This window comes from Benincasa hispida, chromosome 3 (genome assembly GCF_009727055.1).
Source record: "Benincasa hispida cultivar B227 chromosome 3, ASM972705v1, whole genome shotgun sequence".
Classification (NCBI taxonomy): domain Eukaryota; kingdom Viridiplantae; phylum Streptophyta; class Magnoliopsida; order Cucurbitales; family Cucurbitaceae; genus Benincasa; species Benincasa hispida.
Genome location: NC_052351.1, coordinates 62,953,654 through 62,976,492, shown reverse-complemented (window position 1 = coordinate 62,976,492; position 22,839 = coordinate 62,953,654). Strand labels below are relative to the sequence as shown.

General features: G+C 40.6%; 1 protein-coding gene across 1 annotated transcript; it reads left to right on the top strand.

Annotated features, from left to right (window-relative positions):
- The first annotated feature begins 17,044 nt into the window (after positions 1-17,044).
- On the top strand, positions 17,045-18,033 carry LOC120073660 (uncharacterized mitochondrial protein AtMg00860-like). Its single transcript, XM_039026464.1, has 2 exons — positions 17,045-17,707; positions 17,962-18,033. Exons 1-2 carry the CDS (start codon positions 17,045-17,047, stop codon positions 18,031-18,033), a joined length of 735 nt encoding a protein of 244 aa, XP_038882392.1.
- Positions 18,034-22,839: the final 4,806 nt, after the last annotated feature.

The following is a 22,839-nucleotide window of genomic DNA, read 5'->3' as shown; positions in this document are numbered from 1 at the left end:
ATAATCTATTTATTTTGTGAAAAATAATCCATTCTCTAAGACCTACGACCTTGGGTGGAGAAACCACCCCAACCTTGCGTGGAAAAATCAGTAGCAAACTTTACAATATGTGGCGCAAAAAGAAGGGCCACCCTGATTTTTTCTATGAAATAATGGTCAGACGAATAGTCAAGCCAGCAGTTCGCAACCGCCACAATCTTCCTCCTTGGAAAGTTTGCTGAAGCAATATATCGAGAAGAATGAAACTGTGCTTCAAAACCAGGCGGCGTCTATCCGCAACTTGGAACTACAGATGGGCCAGATTGTGAGCGAACTCAAGAACAGACTGCAAGGGGCCTTGCCGAGTTCAACTGAACTCCCACACAACCCAGGGGGAACGGGTAAAGAGCAGTGTCAAGTTGTGACATTGCGGGGTGGAAAGACTGTGGTGGGGGAGAAGAAGGAGAAAAAAAAGCGATAGAGCCAGAGATTGCATCCACCTCAGAGCAAAAGAACAGAGAACCTGAGAGTACAGTTGCAACCTTTCCCACAGAGACTCAGAAAGAAGAAGAATGACGAGGTACAGTACCAACGCTTCATGACTATGTTAAAACAATTGCATATTAATATTCCGTTCGTTGAAGCGATTGAGAAGATGCCCGCATATGCAAAGTTTCTAAAGGATATAGTGACCAAGAAGAGAGGTACTGGTAAGTTTTCCACGGTGGTTTTGACGCAGAGCTCGAAATCTATAATCCCTCCAAAGATGCGCGATACTGGGAGTTTTACTATACCTTGCTCCATTGGAGGATTGTATATCGGGCAAGCATTGTGTGATCTTAGAGCCAACATGAACTTGATGCCTCTGTCAATATTTAAGTAGCTGAATGTGGGGCAACTTACGCCCATGACCGTGACTCTCCAATTAGTAAATAGATCTCTGGTGCATCCAGAGGGAAGGTGAAGGACGTGCTGGTTACAATCGAAAAATTTATATTACTAGCCGTCTTCATCATTTTAGATTACGAAGCCGACAAGGACGTGCCCATCATCCTAGGGTGACCATTTTTATCAACAGGTCGTGCTCAGATTGATGTGCACAAAGGAGAGATCACCTTGAGCATGAATGGACAGAAGCTCAAGTTCGACATCATCCGTGCCATGAAGTTTTTTGACGAAGAAGACCTGAATGAATCTGACGACGACCAGATTGTGAATGAAGAAGAAAAGTCTGACGATGAAAACGAAGATGAGGATGCGATCGCATCCATTGTCGCATGCAATGTGATCATAGAAAAAACAAACAAGGAAGATGAGATGATTGCAATCTAAGAAGAAGAGCTAACAGTAAATGAAGAAAGAAAAACAACGCAACCGTCCTTAAAAGAACCACCAATAATAGAGCTGAAGACATTGCCTAACCACCTAAAACATGTGTTTTGGGGGAGAATGAAAAGGTTCTGGTAATTATTTCCTCTGAACTTAATGAAGACCAAGAGAATACGCTGTTGAGCATTCTGAGAAAATATGTGCGAGCGATTTGCTGGAATATCGCAGACATTCGAGGAATTAGTCCCGCATACTATATGCTTCGAATTCGTCTCGAAAAAACCCATAAAAGATCGATCGAACATCAGTGCAGACTCAACCCTACGATGAAAGAGGTCGTTAAGAAGGAGATAATCAAGTGGTTAGATGTGGGCATCATCTATCCAATAGCAGACAACACGTGGGTTAGCCCCGTGCAGTGCATGCAGAAAAAATGTGGGATGACGATAGTCCCCAACACAAATAATGAGCTGATACCGCAAAGGACTGTCATCGGATGGTGTATTTGCATGGACTACCGCAAGCTAAATGCGGCAACGAAGAAAGATCATTTCCCTTTACCTTTCATTGACCAAATGTTGGATCGTCTAGCTGGAAATGACTTCTACTGCTTTCTGGATGGGTATGCCAGTTGCAATCAGATCATGATTGCTCCCGAAGATTAGGAAAAGACCACATTCACTTGCCCGTATGGAACTTTTTATTTTTGCCGCATGCCGTTTGGCCTCTACAATGTGCCGAGCACTTTCTAAAGGTGCATGATGGCCATCTTTTCAGAATATCTTGAAGACTCTGTTGAAATATTCATGGACGACTTCTCTGTATATGGGCACACGTACGTAGTCTGTCTTGCCAATTTAGAGAAGATATTGAAATTATGTGAGGAGACGAACCTCATACTTAACTGGGAGAAATGCCATTTTATGGTGAGGGAGGCATTGTACTGGGGCATAAGGTATCCAGGGACGGGTTGGAGGTTGACAAGGAAAAAATTGAAGCATTTGAAAAACTCCCACCTCTAACAAGTGTAAAGGTTGTAAGAAGTTTCTTAGGGCATGCCGGATTTTACAAACATTTTGGTCAAGGAATTTTTCAAAATAACACGACCGCTGAGTGCGTTGATGGAGGTTGACAGAAAATTTACTTTGACGACAGTTGCTCAGCGCATTCAAGAATTTTGAAGAATGCATTGACGACTGCGCCCGTATTGATCGCACCAGATTGGACATTTCCCTTTGAATTAATGTGCGATGCGAGCGGGGTATGCGATGGGAGCAGTACTGGCACAGAAGAGAAAAACAATACTATATCCCATCGCATATGCGAGTAAAACTTTGAATCCTGCTCAAACTAACTACAGCACCACAGAAAAAGAGCTATTTGTGGTAATTTTTGTGTTGGAGAAATTTAGAGCATATTTGTTGGGAACAAAAGTACTCATCCACACTGACCACTCAACGATAAAATATTTGATGAAAAAAAAGGACGTGAAGCCGAGATTGATCAGATGGGTTCTCCTCCTTCAGGAATTTGATATAGAAATAATTGATCACAAGGGGATGGAGAACCAAGTTGCAGATCACTTATCCAGATTGGAAAATCTAGAGGTTGACCGCAATCAGTCAGAGGTGAGTGCAATGTTCCCAGACGAGCACCTATTTCATATTGAAGAATTTCCATGGTACGCAGACGTGGTAAATTATCTGGTTTGTGAGCAATTCCCTGAAGATTATACCGACAATTAAAAGAGGAGGCTCAGGCATGAATGGAGATCATATTTTTGGGATGAGCCATATTTGTATAAGAAGGGGGTAGACCAGATTCTGTGGCTATATGTACCGAATGCTGCTCAAGAATGCATATTATCACAATGTCATGATTCACCATATGGCGGGCACTTTGGAGGACAGGGCACCGCAGCTAAAGTATTACAAAGTGGATTCTATTGGCTAATACTGTTTAAGGATGCAAATGACTACGTGATGAAGTGTGACCGGTGCCAGTGCACAGGTAACATCTCATGAAAACATGCGATGCTTATGAACACCATTGTGGAATTAGAGTTGTTCGACGTCTTGGGCATTGATTTCATGGGACCATTCCCAACATTGAATGGTCAAAACTATATTGTTAGTCGTCGACTACGTGTCTAAGTGGGTAGAAGCAGTGGCATGCGCTGCAAGCGATGTGGTGGTAGTCTCTAAATTCCTGAAGAAAAACATTTTCACTCATTTTGGCACTCCACGTGCCATAATAAGTGACGAAGACTCCCATTTTGTCAATCACAATGTCAAAGAATTGCTGCGCAAATATAATATCCTCCATAAAGTGGGTACCGCATACCATCCCAGACGAATGGTCAGGCCCGAAGTGTCCAACCGAGAGATCAAGCTGATACTGGAGAAGGTCGTAAAGCCTTCGCGAAAGGATTGGGCAACAAAGCTCGACGATGCGTTGTGGGCATACCAGACTGCCTATAAGACACCCATAGGTATGTTCCTGTATATGTTGGTATTTGGTAAAGCATGTCATTTACCACTGGAGCTAGAACACAAAGTGCTATGGGCGGTGAAGAAGCTAAAGTTTGACCTAAAGACAGCAGGAGAAGCGAGAAAACTTCAATTGGTCGAGCTGGAGGAATGGAGAATTAACGCATATGAGAACGCAAAGATTTATAAGAAGCGCGCAAAGCGCTGGCACGACAAACAAATATGTGGCAAGAACCTCCAAGTCGGGCAGAAGGTCTTATTATTTAACTCACGACTACGGCTCTTCCCTGGGAAATGAAAGTCATGTTGATCTGGACCATTCATAGTCAAAAAGGTATTCCCACATGGCGTGGTCGAGTTATCTAACGATAACAGAACCAACATATTCAAAGTTAATGGGCAACGAGTGAAAATGTATCACGGAGAAGGCTGGCATTGCCAAGTCGACTCCTTGGACCTAAGAAACTCTGAATGAGAAAGAAGTGGGTGGTCCTTGCGCTATCAGGCGATTTAAATTCATCAGGGAACCTAAGTTTGTGAAGTATCCACAATTGAAATGTAACTTTTTGTTTAGACTTTCTACCTTACTGTATTACTCACCTATTCTTACTAAAAAAAAGCGATCTTATTGAACGATTGCAGTAAGCATTTTGTTAACTCTGTTTTTCTTTTTAAATTATTTGACCCTCTCAATATTTTACTTGCAACAATCGAGTGAACAATTGTGGAGAACGCTACAACAAGATTGCAACTACTTATCACTGTCACCGTAATCCAAAAAAAGTAGATCGCCATAAAGCAAGATGCGTCCACAAATAATTGCAGGCGACAACGCAATTTGGGGGTTGTATCTTCCTTGACTTAGCCCAAATTTTGCAACTATCGCATCGCATTTAATTTTGAAAAAGTTTATCACCGCATCCTCTTTGATTGCCGCAATCATTTAACATTGATCAATTTAGTAAGTCACCGCATGCTTTCTCTTTGCAAATTATATTTCTATGATGAAAAACACATGCTTCAATTTTTTCATGTACACTAGAGTCAACTTAATTTTAGGACAGTCACCCATGAAATATTTCTAAAAGTTAGCGGTCTATTAGTTTTCTTTCAAACTAACCCTTTACCGAACTTCCTAAGAACATCACATAACTCCTTTCAATCTTTTGGCAATGACGACATTTTTGCATTTTAAATTTTGAGGTGAGGTATTTATTTTCGACCTTGCTATTTAACAAAAAAAAAAAAAAAATCATAACGTTGCGATCGGATCCTACTCATAGTTGAATGTCTGCATGACACATGTGGGGGCAAGCCAAAACGAAGGTAGAAACTGTGATCAACGCATAAATAAATGACCACAACTCCGCTGCCGAGTAGGTATGAGTTTAGTCTGAGAAAGAGTGCCTTGTTCGTAGTTGGATGTCCGCATGACACACGTGGGGGCAATCCAGTAAAGTATTTTTGAAGGTTAAGCTTGCGGTCCCTATAATTTAGAAATATTTTAAGAAGAGACTTGAATAAGAATTAATGAATTTTGGTGTATAGGATTTGAATGAGGCATGCTTGAGAAATCTAGGAAAAGAGATTGCGGTCGACTTTCTAAAAGAAATATTTAGCTTGTACTTGTGGACAAGCATTGTTTAAATTTGGGGGTGTGATAACGGGTAGAAATGCACGTTATTACAGTACTAAGTTATTAAACAATGCAGGTTTGCATTGATAAAATATATAAGATTGCGTCCAAAAAGCATTAAGTTCATAACATTATGATCGCATGCGTTCATCACATGAAAACAGTTAACTTTTGTATTTTTATGCAAAATATACATTGACGCAAGGTGAAAAATGCGATCACAAGAAATCAACGTTCGAGCGCAGTGTTCACGCAAGGCTTTGCGATGATTTGTGCTCACAAATATCTGCTCAAGAAGGATTGCTGCATAGAGCCGGTGCAATTTGGTGGGTGCATCTGGGTGAAAAGCATAATAAATCACGATGGGACAGAAAGCTAATGACGGTCGAGTCCGAATTAAGTTGACAAGCCGCTAACAAACTACTGTAGCAAGTACACTCAACTTTTTGGTGACAAATATTCAGCGCATTAGATAGAGAATTAATGCCATCCCATCAGTACAATCATAAGAGAGAAGATGCCTTTCACCCCGAAGCTCTATAAATACTGAAGGCAATTGTCAACAAGTTAAACCAGAGAGACAGAAACCAGTAGGATTACTTAATCCACTCCCAGTACCAGAATGGAAGTGGGAACATATTATGATGGATTTCTTGTATGGATTACCTAAGACACCAGCAAGCTATGATGGTATATGGGTAATTGTGGATATATTGAAAAAATCAGCTAAGTTTTTACCTATTAAAGCCACTTATACCCGGGACCAACTAGTTAAGCTATATGTTGATCGAATCGTAAGTCAGTTTGGAGCTCCAGTTTCAATTGTATCAGATAGAGACTCCAGATTTACATCAAAGTTTTGGCCTAGTTTGCAGAAAGCTATGGGGACCAAGTTTAATGTTTCAGTACCGCTTTTCATCCACAGACGGATGGTCAGTCTGAGTGGACAATCCAGACATTGGAAGACATGCTGAGGGCATGTGTGTTGCAATTCAAAGGCAGTTGGGATACGCATCTGTCGTTAATTGAATTTGTGTATAACAACAGCTACCATTCAAGTATCAGAATGGCACCATATGAAGCCCTATACGGAAGACCATGTAAGACTTCGATATGCTGGAATGAAGTCGGTGAAAGGAAATTACTAGGTCCAGAACTTGTACAACAAACATCAGATAACATTAAGATAATTTTAAGACGGCTCGAGATAGGCAGAAAAGTTATGCTAATAAGTGGAGAAGAGAATTAGAGTTTGAAATGGGTGATAAAGTATTTCTGAAATTATCTCCATGGAAAGGAATACTCAAGTTTGGTAGAAAAGGGAAGTTAAGCCCGAGATATATTGGACCGTATGAAATAATAGAAAGGATTGGTCCAATGGCATATCGATTGGATTTGCCTGTAGAATTATCTCGTGTTCATGATGTGTTTCATGTGGCAATGCTTAGAAAGTATGTGCCAGATTCTACTCATATATTATCTGAGCAACTAGTACAGTTGAAAGAGAATTTGTCATATAAGGAGGAACCAGTGGAGATTATGGACAGAAAGGAACAAGTCTTTAGGAATAAGACAATCCCATTAGTAAAGGTGCTATGGTGGAATCATGCTATAGAAGAAGCAACATGGGAAGTTGAGGAGCAAATCAGAAATAAGTATCCGCAGTTGTTTAACTGACGGACTTGTCGCGAAATTTCGAGGACGAAATTTTTATAAGGAGGAGGTAAATGTGAACCCCGAATCCCAATTTTACACTTAAGTGTGTTTTCTTATTTAAATTGTCTTAATTTTCCACTTAATTGTATGTCTTATATAAATTTGTATAAATAAGTTGAGTAGGTTGATGAGAAAGTTAGTATGAAATGGTGAAGAAGGGATGGGGATTTGAAAAGAAAAATATGGAATTGAGTTGGGAAAGTTGGTGAAAAATAATAAGTAGGTTGAGCTAGTGTGGAATAATATGGAAATTGAGTTTGTGAAATTTTGGTTAAGTATAGAGAAGTTATGTGAAATGCGTTATGGCTGAGGAACTGAGGAAAAAATGGACTTTATGTGAAATGCGAAAAATATGGGAAATTACTTTGGAAAAATTTGGAAAATTCGTGTAAAAGTATCACAAAGTGGTGAGCAAACGTGTACGGAGAACAATGATCGCAGTAGCTAAGAGCGAGAATGGATAGAAGATGGGAGAGAGCGAGACCAGCGAGAAAGCTGGAGAGAGCGAGAGTGGAGAGAGCGAGACCAGCGAGAAAAGTTAAAGCTGGAGAGAACGAGAGGGAGAGCGAGATTGGAGAGAGCTGACCAGCGAGATTGCTGGAGAGAGCGAGAGTGAAGAGAGCAAGACAGCGAGAAAATGGGAGAGAGGACACTACCGAGAGTGGAGTGAGCAACACTGCCGAGCCGCAGAAAGAGCGAGAGCGCTATGTGTTAGCCTTGCTTTTTTCGATTCGAACGTCACGCCCACGCCTCGCTTATGCATTGAACGACCGAGCAAGCTTTTGGGCGATGTACTTGGACGTGTTGGGGTGGATTATGCATGTAAAAGCCCTAATTTGAATACAAACAAAGCTTGAAGACATAAGGGCAAACGACAATTAAAATCTAGGTGTTCGATTAAGAGAAATTCTTAAACCCTAAGAAATTGTGTTGGATGCGTCTGGGAAGAACACATTGAACCAAGGTGAAGTCAGCTTACGTTGATAAAGGGAGAATTAAACATTTGGCCATGCAACCAAGTAGGTGCTGTCAATCCCATGAGCAATTTGAATGCCTATAAATATGGAGTTGGGATTTCATTTTCAAATCACACAAAAATCATAAATTTTGTAGAGAAAGTAGAGGGCAGTGAGGGTTTAGAGGAATATGTCAACTTTGTACGAGAAGATCTTCCAATATACTCGTGTGTTTGGAGTGATTCCAAAGCCATCTGAAAGCTTTGGAGGTCTAGTTTTCAGAGTAGGGCTGCCGAAGGAAAAGGCTCAAAGGAACTGGGTTGGAGGTTGAGAAGAAGGCAGAAGAGTCAGACTATCGGATCAGTCTGGGTCAGTCTTGAAGATTTTAGATTTCAGCCAAACCACGAGAAATTCTGAGCTGAATGTTTAGGGTAAGATTCTTAAGACATTTTAGAATAAGTTTGTAGAAGGAAGTTTTTCCAAATAAGGTTCAGAACTATAAGTAATCTAAGTTGTAAGTTGAATCTGGATTCTAGGGGTGAAAAAGAGACCCGAGGAGCTACTAGAGTGAAAAGTTCCTAAGAGTTCGAGGTGAGTGGCTAAAATGTTTTCGAACTAAAACGTTTTTAAACTGTTTTGATTACAAACATTTTATTGAAAGCATGTTTGCAAAATTAATTCTCATGCCTACTAGTTTTATAAAGTGGTTTCCAAGCAAGTTTGAATTGTGATTTGAACGCATGCATATTGTTGAAAAGCTATTTACACATGTTGATTTTATCCAGCATACGTTATCATCTTTAAAGCTATGTTGTATATGTGTTATACTGTACATGATTTAAAGAGAAAAGTTGTTTATAAATAGTTTTGGTAAAATGCGATGCCGAAGTACAAGGAGAAGGCATCCACCCAACTAGATACTGAAATACAAAGAGAAGGTATCTATTGGTACTGAAGTACGTTTGAGAAGGTACCAAGCCAACAGGATACTGAAGTACGTTGGAGAAGGTATCCTAGTAGCTCGATACTGAAGTACAAGGAGAAGGTATCTGAGCAGTAGTACCAAATGTGTGAAGGTACTTAGTGTGGCCACAGGAGAATAAAGTCAGAGATTGAGCAAAAGGGTTCTCTCTGGACTAGTAGTTGGTGTTGGGATTATTTTACCAGATTTACAGTACTTTAACTTGAGAAATGATTTTACTGATTTATGTTTAAAACAGTTTTATATAATTTACGCTTGGAAAATATTTATGCTGCAAAAGTTTATATTTCAGATAAAACTATTTTATGAAATTATGCATGAGAATTTACTATGTTTTCTCGGTCACTCACTGGGCGTAAGCTCACCTCGGTCAAATCCTCTGAAGACAGCTCAGTATCTGCTCTGCCACTAAAGGACCAAAAGACATGTAACCGTTTGCTAGGTGGTTACTGTTAATATTGTACACATGTTACTATTGTTCATATAGGGACTAGGGTTTGTGGGTTTTGGGACTTGTAAATCTAATGTTGTAAATACTCTAAACATATTAAGTTTCTAAGTTAATAAATTGTGTGCCTACAGCCGCCCCGTTGCATATAATTTGTATTTGGTATCAAAGTTATTTCGCAAGAGTTTTTAGGCAGTAAGTGTCAGCCTAAGGGTTGATAACTGCTGCAATCACGCCCTTCTCTAGGCTAAGAGGGTGATCTGGGGTGGGGTGTGATAGCAACCTTCAGTAAAGGAGTTCGTAAAGTTAGAGAATTTTTCCCTCAGAAAGAAATAGCCTTGTTCATAGTTTTCCTTTTTACTTAGAAGGCAGAGCGAGAGAAGGGAAGAGACGCCGGAAGATCGCCCTGGTCAGCTGGAGAGAGAACCCAGAGGCTTGGAAAAACAAAGAGAGGGCCGACTCTCGCGAGAGCGAGACTATCTGTTGAATAGAGTAGAGAAAAATAGTGTAAAAGCATTGGGAAGCAAGAGATTGATACCAGGCTCTTTATTTTCATTTCGCATTGTTATTTTGTATTTCAACTCTATATCTATAAAATGGAACTTGCTTATCTACATCTGTTTACTCTCTTAAAAGCACGCATGAGTAGCTAAATTTATCGAATGGGTTGAGAAGAACTAAGCTAACATGACCTAGGATCTTCATCGCATGCGATTATGTTGTCTTATGTTGTGCCCAACATCCCTTTAGAGCTACTCGAGAGAGAGTCTAAAGAAAGAGCCTAAGACTTGAGAGAGCTAGGTTAGAATCGAGACTCGAGAGAGCGAGATTAGACCTGCATAAGTGAGAGATAGGAACTTAGAAATAAGCTCTGTTTGCTAACATGCATCGCATGCACCCTAGAGATAGGTTTTGATATTATGTGGTCACTTTGTATGTGTGAATGTCAAATGTCATCGCATAAACAAGAATAGAGGCTTATGTGTAGGTCCTATAGACTCATCACATATATCGCATGCGTTTTAGTACTAGAAGCCGTAGCATTTGCATTGAGAGATGATTTTCTATTGTATGTGTTGCATGATCGCATAACATGAACACAATCCTAGGAAGTGTTAGCTTAACCCCTTCTCAACCCGTTCCCCACATATTCATCACATCTTCCGTATTATCAACTCTTTTCGTAACTTCGCAGTATACATTTCCTTTATACTGCAAACAACAACCCAAAAACAATTCTTGATTTATTGGTTACCACAAAGTCTTCTTAAAAATTATCACCGCATACCATTTTCCTTAGTCCCTAAGTTCGACTCTGAACTTGCCTGGAAACTCAGTAGGGTTTATACTTAGATTCTACTGAGAAAACTTGTTGCACAACGCATTCCCATCACCGCAATTCATTCCATTATTTCATCACATAAAATTCACCTCACTAAGCCACCACACACTCTCATTATCAGTGTCTACGTTTAAAACTCGGACTACTTGATCTACCCTCTTGTTTAAGGGAGGATGTTAGGGAGAAATATCACACAGACAGTATGGGTAAGCAATTCATGCTTGCTGAGCTGTCAATGAGCCATAAACCAGATTGGCCATGTCATCATCTTCTAGAAGCCCTAGTCAGTTAGCATTTAATTAAAAGGAATATTTTCCTATTGAATGATTTGTGCCCATCTGTAGTGATACGTTAATTTTGTATATTTATTTTGTATATTTATTCATCCCGAATTTAAGGTGTCAGACCCCTTCTCGAACTTACCTTCTAAGCCCGAAAAGAGGCGTGAGGACGATAGATACCACCCTTCTATAATACCCATTGCCCATCTCTTACTTGTTTAGTAAACTTACAACCAAGGAAATATAACAATAGTTATTAGCTTAACTTATTTTATCACAAATAGTATAAAGTTACATAACCCTCAAACTCAACTTAACAACTTCAAACTCTTAATTACAGAAACTCATAATAACAAATTTAAGTCTGAAAGTGTGGTTGTAGTGTGGCGGACCTTGACCTTAGTAGCACCCTAGAACTTCCCTCTTTTGCTACTTGGGAAGAAAAACATAAAAGAAAAGAATGACCTTCAAGAAGCTTAGTGAGTGGTACACAACTTACAAGGTCACTTTCAACCCTTAGAGACAATTAGCTCAATGAACATATACATATAATGAGGTTATTACTCAAACCTCAAGCTTGAACAATTTCGTTCCCTGCTAAACCTACACAAACGGTAGATAATTTAAACATATTCTTCTTAGTACTATGTGTTGGGATTAGTGTCCTAATTCTCCCCAAGTCTCGTTGTTTGTAATTATACACATTGTTTTATGAATAAATTCTGACATTTACTTATATCCAATAAACAAAGCTCCATGGTTATCTTATGTAAACTTAAGCATGTATATGGGATATACAAGTGGATCATGCCTTAAGTGAGGTCTATAGTATAGGGATTAAGGTAGGATATCTGATCCTGGTGACACTATGGATACGACCCGCTTTGTAGAGGTTTACAAGTGTTGTAAACAACTACAGATGGTAGATCCTGACCATTCATGTGGAGATATGCGAGTGGAGGTTTCCTATACAAAGAGTTTGTATAAGACTGGACCACGAGATGACTAGACTCTGTATATAATGTCGTTGATACTAGAGACTTACATCTCACCTAAACGACCATAGGTGACACGACCTCAATCCTAAGTGTTTTGGGAACTTCTGCCTTTGAGGGCGGTCATTTGATTAGTATGGGTGAGAGTGGCCAGATTGCTAATTCAACATGCCTGCCTTTTTGGGGACTTGTCTAATTTGGGTGTTGGAAACTCAATTACACAAGATGGAATTCACTTCTTCCCCGAAGCAGGGGTAAGTAGATAGATTACTCCCTTAAGGGCTAATTTCGGGGCTTGAACATAGTGGCCACAACTTCTCTTTGGAAGAGAGGACTCAGTCATAGTAGAACTATGACTTATGTTGTAACATCCCACACTTTTTATTTAATAATAATGTAATTTTCAGTAACTTTATTAGTTGGAAATTCAATAATTGTCCTTAGTTGGAGGGCATGTTTGGAATTTTTGGTTGAAGTATAACTGCGAGAATTTAAGTGTTGGCATGAAAATTATTCAAAACTATTCAATTTTGAAATTCAATTTGAAAATTAATGGCAGTAATTAATTTTCTTTGGAAAAGGAAAGGAATTAAATAGTATAAAGTGGAATAAGGAAATGATTTAATTATAATTATACTATTTTCCTTTTTTTTATTATTATTATAATAATTATTATTTTAAAATAAAAAGAAAAACCATCCCCATCTTCCTCTCGCACGAGCCGCCTCCCTCACTACCCAAAAAATTTCTTCACGAGCCGCTTCCCTCACTGCCTCATCAGACCCGCCGTTACCGCCCCTCATCCAAATGCTGCTGTGCCTCATCTTCTTCACTGCCAGGTCCGAACACCACCGCACCTTCTTCGTTGCTTAGATCTGAGCTCACCGCCACTTGCCCAGTCGGTTTCTCCTTCACCGTCGCACCCGCTCGCCCAGTAGGAGGGTCGTCTGAGTCGCCACAGTCCAGCCCTCGGACCACCGCGCACCGCGCCGTCTTCCGGCAACTTGACTTTTAGTTTTTGGGTAAGATCTATTTTTGGTGGTTGGATTTCTTGAAAGACTTTAGATGCCCACTAAGTGGATTAAGGATTAAATTAGTTGCCTTATTTAATTTTAGATTTGAACTTGGGAAATCACAATAGCGACTATCCAGCGGATTCAAGATCGTTCGGTAAGAGTGTTGGTAAGAGTTTTGGTCCTTATTGTTGGTTTGTGGGCACGCTTCGATTACTGAATTAAGTTTGACTTAACCCTTGTATCTTTAAGGTTCCAAGTCATCGTCAATTGGGAGTTAAAATCTATTAACAGGAGATTTTTGGAGTCAAAATCTTGGGAGTGGTTGTTGATCAAGTTCTTTGGGTAAGCTTTGGGTATTGTGGTTTTGAATATGAGATTTTGCAATTATTGTTGGACTGAAAATTTAATGGTTGTATTCGTATGTTAGGGTCGTTACTTCAAACCGCGGTCATCGTTTGGTTGTTTGAGTTTATCTGTGGAATATCGATTAAGGTAAGTAATCTTACTACTGAAACTGCCCAAGGGCCAGGCTTTAGTTGTATGCTAGCATGATAAGTGTAAGTTATGGTAAATGTTAGCATGATGAATGATAGTATTATTTGAACCAAAGTATGTTCTGATACGAGATCTGAATTGTTTAAATATACACATAGATACTTGAATGTTAGTATGAGGTGGTATGTGTTTCCATATGATTGTATCTGATCTGATGATGTTGAGGCATACATGTATGTTGTAGAACTATGATGTTAATGTATAATTGAATGTTGTAGAACATGCTGTTGAGGTATATGTGTATGTGGTAGAGCCGTGGTATCAAGGATTATATGTATGTCATAGATTCGTACGATGGTGATTTTGATGTTGAGATCGTGTGACTGTCCTTACTGATTAGTTAGATGCCCCTTTAGATTTTGTGTTTCCTTCAGGATTCACCAGTTTGTGTCTCCTTCGGGATTCACCAGACGTAGGAGGCATGCTTAACTACAGTAGGATAGGACTCAGTCTTTTTCTTGTTTCATGTATATATGTGCCATAGGTGGGTATCTAGAGGACATAGATGCCCAGCCTGACCCCAGTAGTGCGGTTACTTACTGAGTATTTTATACTCATTCTTTCTCATATTGTTGTTTCAGGTAAAGGTAGAGATGCACCGGCGATGGATAAGCGGAATCCGTGATCGAGCCACTAGGACTAGTTTTTATGCTTTCGCATAAAAAGATTTAAAGTTCTTTTCATATTTCCCTTAATGTTAGTTTTGATGTTCGAACTTGTTAGTAAGAATTATTTTTCATATTTATTTATTAACCTTTATGATTTATGGGTACCCTAATTTTGTTTTTTGACGTTTGCATTTAATAAAGGGCTTTTGAACTTCCTTATCTATTTAGCATTTATTTCAACATAAAGGAGTGTCGTTTTAAGTGCCATGCATGCTTGTATTTTAGTAATGGCCTAACTTAAGTCCTAAGGGGTCGGGTCGTTACAGTTGGTATCAGAGCCCAGGTTTTGGGTTTTGTAGACTGACTTACTACGTAAGTCTAGATAGTCCCTGTGGCCCAGTAACGGATTCCTCGTCATCGGCAGGTACGTTCTACTAATTAAAGTTTCAATGCATACATGAGAACAGTAATGCAGTGTTTTAAAAGCATGATGTCTGAGAAAGACCCAGGAATAGTTAGTTAACGTATGAATTTATGACAGGACATGGCACCAAAACTAGAACAAGAAAGACAGTTAGAGAAGAAAAGCAAGCAAAGAGAGTTTAGAGTAGCCTGACTGCTCCAGCAGCTCCAAATCCGCTTGTGACCCAAGTTGATGAAAAGGCGATGGAGGCCAGAATTAGTGAAGCTGTTGCAACCACCATAATAGGAAAGCCCCAGGAATTGATCCGTAGCACGATGGCAGGGCAACCTGCCCAGAACTAGGCTCAGGAGGAACTGGTGCCACCCGAGCCGTTACGTCAGACCCGACCACAGGACAGAGACGTGCAGGGCCTGTCACTTGAGGCCAAACATCTGAGGGGATTTCCAAAAGTATGACCCCCGCCCTTTTGATGGATTATTGGGGGACCTCATCAATGCAGAGATGTGGCTGTCATCTATTGATGACAATATTCTGTTTTATGAGGTGCCCAGAAGAGCACAAGCTTCAATGCGCGGTCTTCATGCTGACTAGTAACGCAGAAGTCTGGTGGCGTTCAGCAGAAAAGATGATTGATACTGGTGGTGAACTTGCAACCTAGGAGAAGTTCAAGGAATGCTTTTATGAGAAGTACTTCTCGGCCAACACCCGATATAATAAGCAGACAAAATTCTTGAACTTAAGGCAGAGGGTTATGTCGGTGGAGGAATACGAGCAAGAATTCAATAAGCTGTCTCGCTTTGCTTCTGAACTGGTAGCCACCAAGGCAGCGAGGACCAAGAGATTTATCCAGGGCCTGAGGAGAAAACTGCGGGGGATGGTGGATGCCTGGGATCTTAAGACATATGTTGTGGAACTATGGGCCACCATGAGGATTGATGTCGACTCCCAGGTGGGAGAGGAATACAGAAGGTTGCTCGGGATTGAGACCTCCGCAGGGCAGAAAAGGAAGGCTGAGCACAGGGCTCCTGAACATCAGCAGAGGAGCTAGAACACAGTGAATGCTCCACGTCAGTGGGGACAACAGGGTTCCCAGGCTGTAACTGACAGGGAGAACAGGCCAATATGTACCACTTGTGGTAAGCAACACTGGGGACGTTGTCTAGCCGGCTCTGGGATTTGTTTCTGATGTGGCCAGAAGGGGCATATGTCAGATAGATGCCCGAGGAAGAATGCGCTTGAGCACAGGGGCCAGCCATAAGCTCATTCAAGAAAGGCTCGAGCCGCCAGCAACAACAGGGAAGGGTATTTTCTACCACTTGGCGTGATGCCGAAAAGTCAGGCACCGTGGTGACAGGTACACTTCCCATTTTGGGACACCATGCTCTTGTTTTATTTGACTCTGGCTCTTCGCACTCGTTTATATCTGCTGTATTGGTGAGGCATGCCATGTTAGACTCAGAACCTTTGCCATTTGCATTTTCCATTTCCACTCCATCAGGAGAGATCATGTTAGCTACAGAAAAGATAAAAGCATGTCAGGTAGAGGTAGCCAATCGCGCATTGGATGTAACCCTGAAATTTTAGATATATTGAGCATGGATTGGTTAGCTGCTAACCATGCCAGTATAGATTGCTCTCGTAAGGAGGTCATCTTTAACCCTCCTACAGGAGCCAGTTTTAAGTTTAAAGGGGTTGGGACCGTTGTCCTACCCAAAGTGATATCCGCATTAAAGGCCAGTAGGCTATTCGACCAAGGAGCCTGGGGCTTTATGGCCAGTGTGGTGGACACCAGAGAGAATGAAGTCACCTTGACTTCGGAGCCAGTAGTGAGGGATTTTCCAGACGTTTTTCCAGAAGATCTTCCCGGACTGTCCCCGCAGCGGAAGATAGATTTTGCCATTGAATTGAAGACAGGCACAACCCCTATTTCGAGGGCTCTGTATAGGATGGCCCCGGCAGAGTTGAAGAAACTAAAGGTCCAATTGCAAAAGTTGTTGGACAAGGGTTTCATACGCCTTAGCATGTCACCAAAGGGTACACCTGTTTTGTTTGTGAAAAAGAAGGATGGATCGTTACATCTGTGCATCGATTACAGAGAGCTGAACAAAGTGACCGTCAAGAACAAATATCCCCTTCCCAGGATCGATGATTTGTTTGACTAGTTATAGGGAGCTACGGTATTCTCTAAGATTGATCTCTGGTCAGGATACCACCAGCTGAGGATAAAGGACAGTGACATACCCAAGACAACTTTTCGTTCGAGGTATGGACATTATGAGTTCATATAGATGTCATTCGGTCTAACGAATGCACTAGCAGTGTTCATGGATCTGATGAATAGGGTGTTCAAGGAATTCCTCGACACTTTCGTGATTGTTTTTATTGATGACATCTTGATTTATTCCAAGACAGAGGCTGAGCATGAGGAGCATTTGCAGAAAGTTCTGGAGACGTTGAGGGCCAATAAGCTATATGCTAAGTTTTCTAAATGTGAATTTTGGTTGAAGCAAGTATCCTTTCTAGGGCATGTGGTATCCAAGGAAGGTGTCTCTGTGGATCCTGCAAAGGTGGAGGCAGTTACAGGTTGGGCTTGTCCAACCACGGTCAGTGAGGTGCCCAGTTTCCTGGGGTTAACAGGCTACTATAGACGATTTGTAAAGGACTTCTCTCGTATAGCCGCCCCATTAACTCAATTGACCCGGAAGAGAGCAACATTTGTTTGGAATGAGGCTTGTGAAAACAGTTTCCAGGACCTTAAGTCGAGGCTGGTTTCAGCCCCAGTTTTTACAGTACCGGATGGATCAGGTGGTTTCATCATTTACAATGATGCATCCAAGAAGGGATTGGGATGCATATTGATGCAGCAAGGTAGAGTAGTTACTTACACTTTACGTCAGCTAAAGAAGCATGAACAGAATTATCCCACGCATGACTTGGAGTTAGCAGTGGTGGTTTTTGCTCTTAAGATCTGGAGACATTACTTATATGGAGAGAAGATACAGATCTTCACCGACCACAAGAGTTTGAAGTACTTTTTCACTCAAAAGGAGTTAAACATGAGGCAAAGAAGGTGGTTGGAACTGGTGAAAGATTATGACTGTGAAATTTTATACCACTCGGGAAAAGAAAACGTAGTGGCAGATGCTTTAAGCAGAAAGGTGACCCATTCAATAGCTCTCATTACCAGACAGACTCACTTATGCAGGGATCTGAAGAGGCAGAGATTGCAGTGGTAGTGGGAAAGGTCACGACACAGTTAGCACAGTTGTCGGTGTGACCAAGCCTAAGGCAGAAGATTATTGATGTGCAGCGAGACGACCCTTATCTAGAAGAGAGAGTTCGTAGGGTGGAGTCAGGCTAGGATGGCGAATTCTAAGTTTCAGTAGAAGGTGGCCTTCTCTATCAAGGGCGTCTATGCATGCCAGCGATTAGTGACATTAAAGATGAGTTGTTGTTAGAGGCTCATAGGTCCTTATTTTCGATTCACCCCGACAGCACCAAGATGTATCAGGACCTAAAACGTTACTACTGGTGGAATGATATGAAAAGAGAGGTTGCAGAGTTTGTCAATAAGTGTTTGGTGTGCCAGCAGGTGAAAGCCCCAAGGCAGAAGCCAGCAGGCTTGTTACAGCCATTGAGTGTACCAGAATGGAAGTGGGAGCATGTGTCTATGGATTTCATCGTGGGGTTGCCTCGGACAGTCAAAGGTTTCACTGTGATATGGGTCGTTGTAGACAGACTTACGAAGTTAGCACATTTCATACCAGCCCACATTTTCAGTGAATAAATGGGCACAGATATACATGAAGGGGGTGGTAAGATTGCATGAAGTTCACGTGTCCATTGTGTCGGACAGAGACCTTCGTTTCACGTCTAATTTCTGGAAAAGTCTCCAAGCAACTTTGGGGACCCGGTTAGACTTTAGTATAGCTTTACACCTTCAGACTGATGAGAAAACAGAGAGATTGAATCAGATACTGGAAGATATGTTGCATGCCTGTGCTATAGAGTTTTCAGGAAGTTGGGATGCTCACTTGCACTTAATGGAGTTTGCTTATAATAACAGCTACCAGTCCACTATTGGGATGTCACCCTTTGAGGCCCTATATGGGAAGAGTTGCAAGTCCCTTGTGTGTTGGGATGAGGTAGGAGAGAGGAGATTGTTAAGACCTGAATTGGTGCAGACCACGAATGAGGCAATACAGAAGATCAGGGCTCCTATGCAAACAGCCTAGAGTAGACAGAAGAGCTATGCCGATGTAAGACGTAAGGACCTGGAATTTAAGACTGGCATAAAAGTGTTCTTAAAAGTGACACCCATGAAAGGTATTCTGAGCTTTGGCAGGAAGGGAAAGTTGAGTCCGAGATTTATTGGACCTTTCGAAGTCCTAGAATGAGTTGGCCCTGTAGCTTACCGTTTGCCTTTGCCCCCAGCATTATCTTCAGTTCATAATTTCTTCCATGTTTTGATGCTAAGGAAGTATGTGATAGACCCATCCCATGTAGTTGACTACGAGCCCTTACAGTTGAATGACAACTTGAGCTACGAGGAGAAGCCCATAGAGATCCTCACCAGAGAGGTAAAAACATTGCGCCGTCGAGAAATTTCTTTTGTGAAATTCCTGTGGCAGAACCACCAGTTCAAGGAAGCCACCTGGGAGCGAGAGGATGAGATGAAGGCCCAGTACTCGGAGCTTTTTCAAGGATGAACTTTCGAGGACGAAAGTTCTTTGAGGGGGGAAGAATGTAACATCCTGCACTTTTTATTTAATAATAATGTAATTTTCAGTAACTTTATTAGTTGGAAATTCAGTAATTGTCCTTAGTTGGAGGGCATGTTTGGAATGTTGGATTTGAAGTATAAGTGCGAGAATTTAAGTGTTGACGTGAAAATTATTCAATATTATTGAATTTTGAAATTCAATTTGAAAATTAATGGCAAGAATTAATTTTCTTTGGAAAAGGAAAGGAATTAAATAGTATAAAGTGGAATAAGGAAATGATTTAATTATAATTATACTATTTTCCTTTTTATTATTATTATTATTATTTAAATAAAAGAAAAACCCATCCCCATCTCCCTCATGCATCTCCCTCTCGCACGAGCCACCTGCCTCACTACCCAAAAAATTTCTTCACAAGCCGCTTCCCTCACTGCCTCATCAGACCCGCAGTTACCGCCCCTCATCCAAATGCTGTTGCGCCTCATCTCCTTCACTGCCAGGTGAAAACACCGCCGCGCCTCCTTCGTTGCTTAGATCTGGACTCTCCGCCACTTGCCCAATCAGTTTCTCCTTCGCCGTCGCACCGCTCGCCCAGTAGGAGGCTTGTCTGAGTTGCCACCAGTCCAGCCCTCGGACCACCGCGCGCCGCGCCGTCTTCCGACAACTTGACTTTTAGTTTTTGGGTAAGATCTATTTTTGGTGGTTGGATTTCTTAAAAGACTTTAGATGCCCACTAAGTGGATTAAGGATTAAATTAGTTGCCTTATTTAATTTTAGATTTGAACTTGGGAAATCACAACAGCGACTATTCAGCGGATTCAAGATCGTTCGGTAAGAGTGTTGATAAGAGTTTTGGTCCTTATTGTTGGTTTGTGGGCACGCTTCGATTACTGAATTAAGTTTGACTTAACCCTTGTATCTTTAAGGTTCCAAGTCGTCGTCAATTGGGAGTTAAAATCCATTAACGGGAGATTTTTGGAGTCGAAATCTTGGGAGTGGTTGTTGATCAAGTTCTTTGGGTAAGCTTTAGGTATTGTGGTTTTGAATCTGAGATTTCGCAATTATTGTTGGACTGAAAATTTAATGGTTGTATTCGTATGTTAGAGTCATTACTTCAAACTGCGGTCATCGTTTAGTTGTTTGAGTTTATCTGTGAAATGTCGATTAAGGTAAGTAATCTTATTACTGGAACTGCCCACGGGCCAGGCTTTAGTTGTATGCTAGCATGATGAGTGTCAGTTATGGTAAATGTTAGCATGATGAATGATAGTATGATCTGAACCAAAGTATGTTCTAGCTCGAGATCTGAATTGTTTAAATATACACATAAATACTTGAATGTTAGTATGAAGTGGTATGTGTTTCTATATGATTGTATCTGATCTGATGATGTTGAGGCATACATGTATGTTGTAGAACTATGATGTTAATGTATAATTGAATGTTGTAGAACATGTTGTTGAGGTATTTGTGTATGTGGTAGAGCTGTGGTATCAAGGATTATATGTATGTCATATATTCATATAGTGGTGATTTTGATGTTGAGATCATGTGACTGTCCTTACTGATTAGTTAGATGCCCCTTTAGATTTTGTGTTTCCTTCGGGATTCACCAGTTTGTGTTTCCTTTGGGATTCACTAGTTTTTTTTTCCTTCGAGATTTACCAGTTTGTGTCTCCTTCGGAATTCACCAGAGATAAGGGGTATGCTTAACTACAGTAGGATAGGACTCAGTCTCCTTTTTGTTTCATGTGTATATGTGCCATAGGTGGGTATCTAGAGGACATAGATGCCCAGCCTGACCCTAGTAGTGGGGTTACTTACTGAGTATTTTATACTCATTCTTTCTCATGTTGTTGTTTCAGGTAAGGGTAGAGATGCACCGACGATGGATAAACGGAATCCATGATCGAGCCACTGGAACTAGTTTTTACGCTTCCGCATAAAGAGATTTAAAGTTCTTTTCATATTTCTCTTAATGTTAGTTTTGATGTTCGAACTTGTTAGTAAGAATTATTTTTCATATTTATTTATTAACCTTCATGATTTATGGGTACCCTAATTTTGTTTTTGATGTTTGCATTTAATAAAAGGCTTTTGAACTTCCTTATCTATTTAGCATTTATTTCAACATAAAGGAGTGTCGTTTTAAGTGCCACGCATGCTTGTATTTTAGAACGGCCTAACTTAAGTCCTAGGGGGTCGGGTCGTTACATATGTTCATTAGAGGATTCAGTGGTACTTAAGGAGTTAGATATAACTACAAGGACATAACGGTTATTGGCCGAGATGTACTTACGAGCGATTTGTGAAGGGTTGTCACACTGTTGATTGGTTAAGATGGACACATAATATATCTGTAGTAAGAAAAGTTCAGCTGTCGGTCTTTAGTGGAATGCTTGGTAAGTAACGGATGGTGGATCCCGTGATTAAAGAGTTAAGTCAGTTATTCACTTACCATTGGATCTTCGAGCTATAGGTCCATAAGGTCCCCGGTAGCTCAATGGATTCAAGTTGAGGATTAGTTCTTGGTGTTGATTTGAAATGTTTGAATTGACATGAGGTAATTCGATTATATATGATATGATTGGTATGGTGTATGAGACACATCAAGTGGAGGATTAATATAAATGAGATTTACATTAAGTGCCATGGAAACAAAAAAGAGTTATGGTTTGTATGTTTCATGATATGAAATATTAAAACTATAGGTTATAAATATATTATGGTAAGTTAGTTATCATTTATATTTATAATAATATTAATTATTGGATAATTATCTCTTTTTCTCTAATAACCAATTGAGTGGGAGGTTATTGGTAATTTCATGGTCACCGGGAAGTTATCAAGTAAATTAGATTTACTAAGTGATAGCTTGGAATTAGCTAAATGATCGTGGAGTGTTAGTACACGATAGACACTCAGCTAAGTGATGAGTTAAACGATCGCATAGCTTTTGCTAGACGATCGCATAGCTTTTCCTAAACGATTGGGCATCGACCTATACGATAGGTTGTTCTATCTCCAACTTACTCAATCGTTTACATGATTGTGATTCTTCCAGTTTTCTGCCTAAATCCAAGTCCACACAGAGCCCACCCTCTAGATTCTCACACCGAGAATACCAAGTTAACCTTCTTGATGGTGTCATACTCAACTCGACACTGTCGAGGTTCTGTGGAGGCCGTTCGTGGTGTTCGGGGTGTTCATGACCTTGGCGATCACTTAGTTCGAGTGCATGGTGTTTGTGCAGTGTAGCAGTCGTGTTGGACGAACATTCGTGTGTTGCTGTGTTGCTAGTATTGAGCATTCGTGTTCAAGGAACTAGAAAATGAGTCTGCAAAGGTTTGTTATTTATT

What these genes read in the sequence shown, in the direction of transcription:
- LOC120073660 (XM_039026464.1), top strand. Translation starts at nt 17,045, where the DNA reads ATGTCATTCGGTCTAACGAATGCACTAGCAGTGTTCATGGATCTGATG. An exon ending in ACTTGGAGTTAGCAGTGGTG is followed by an intron (nt 17,708 to 17,961) that starts GTTTTTGCTCTT and finishes TCACTTATGCAG; the next exon opens with GGATCTGAAGAGGCAGAGAT.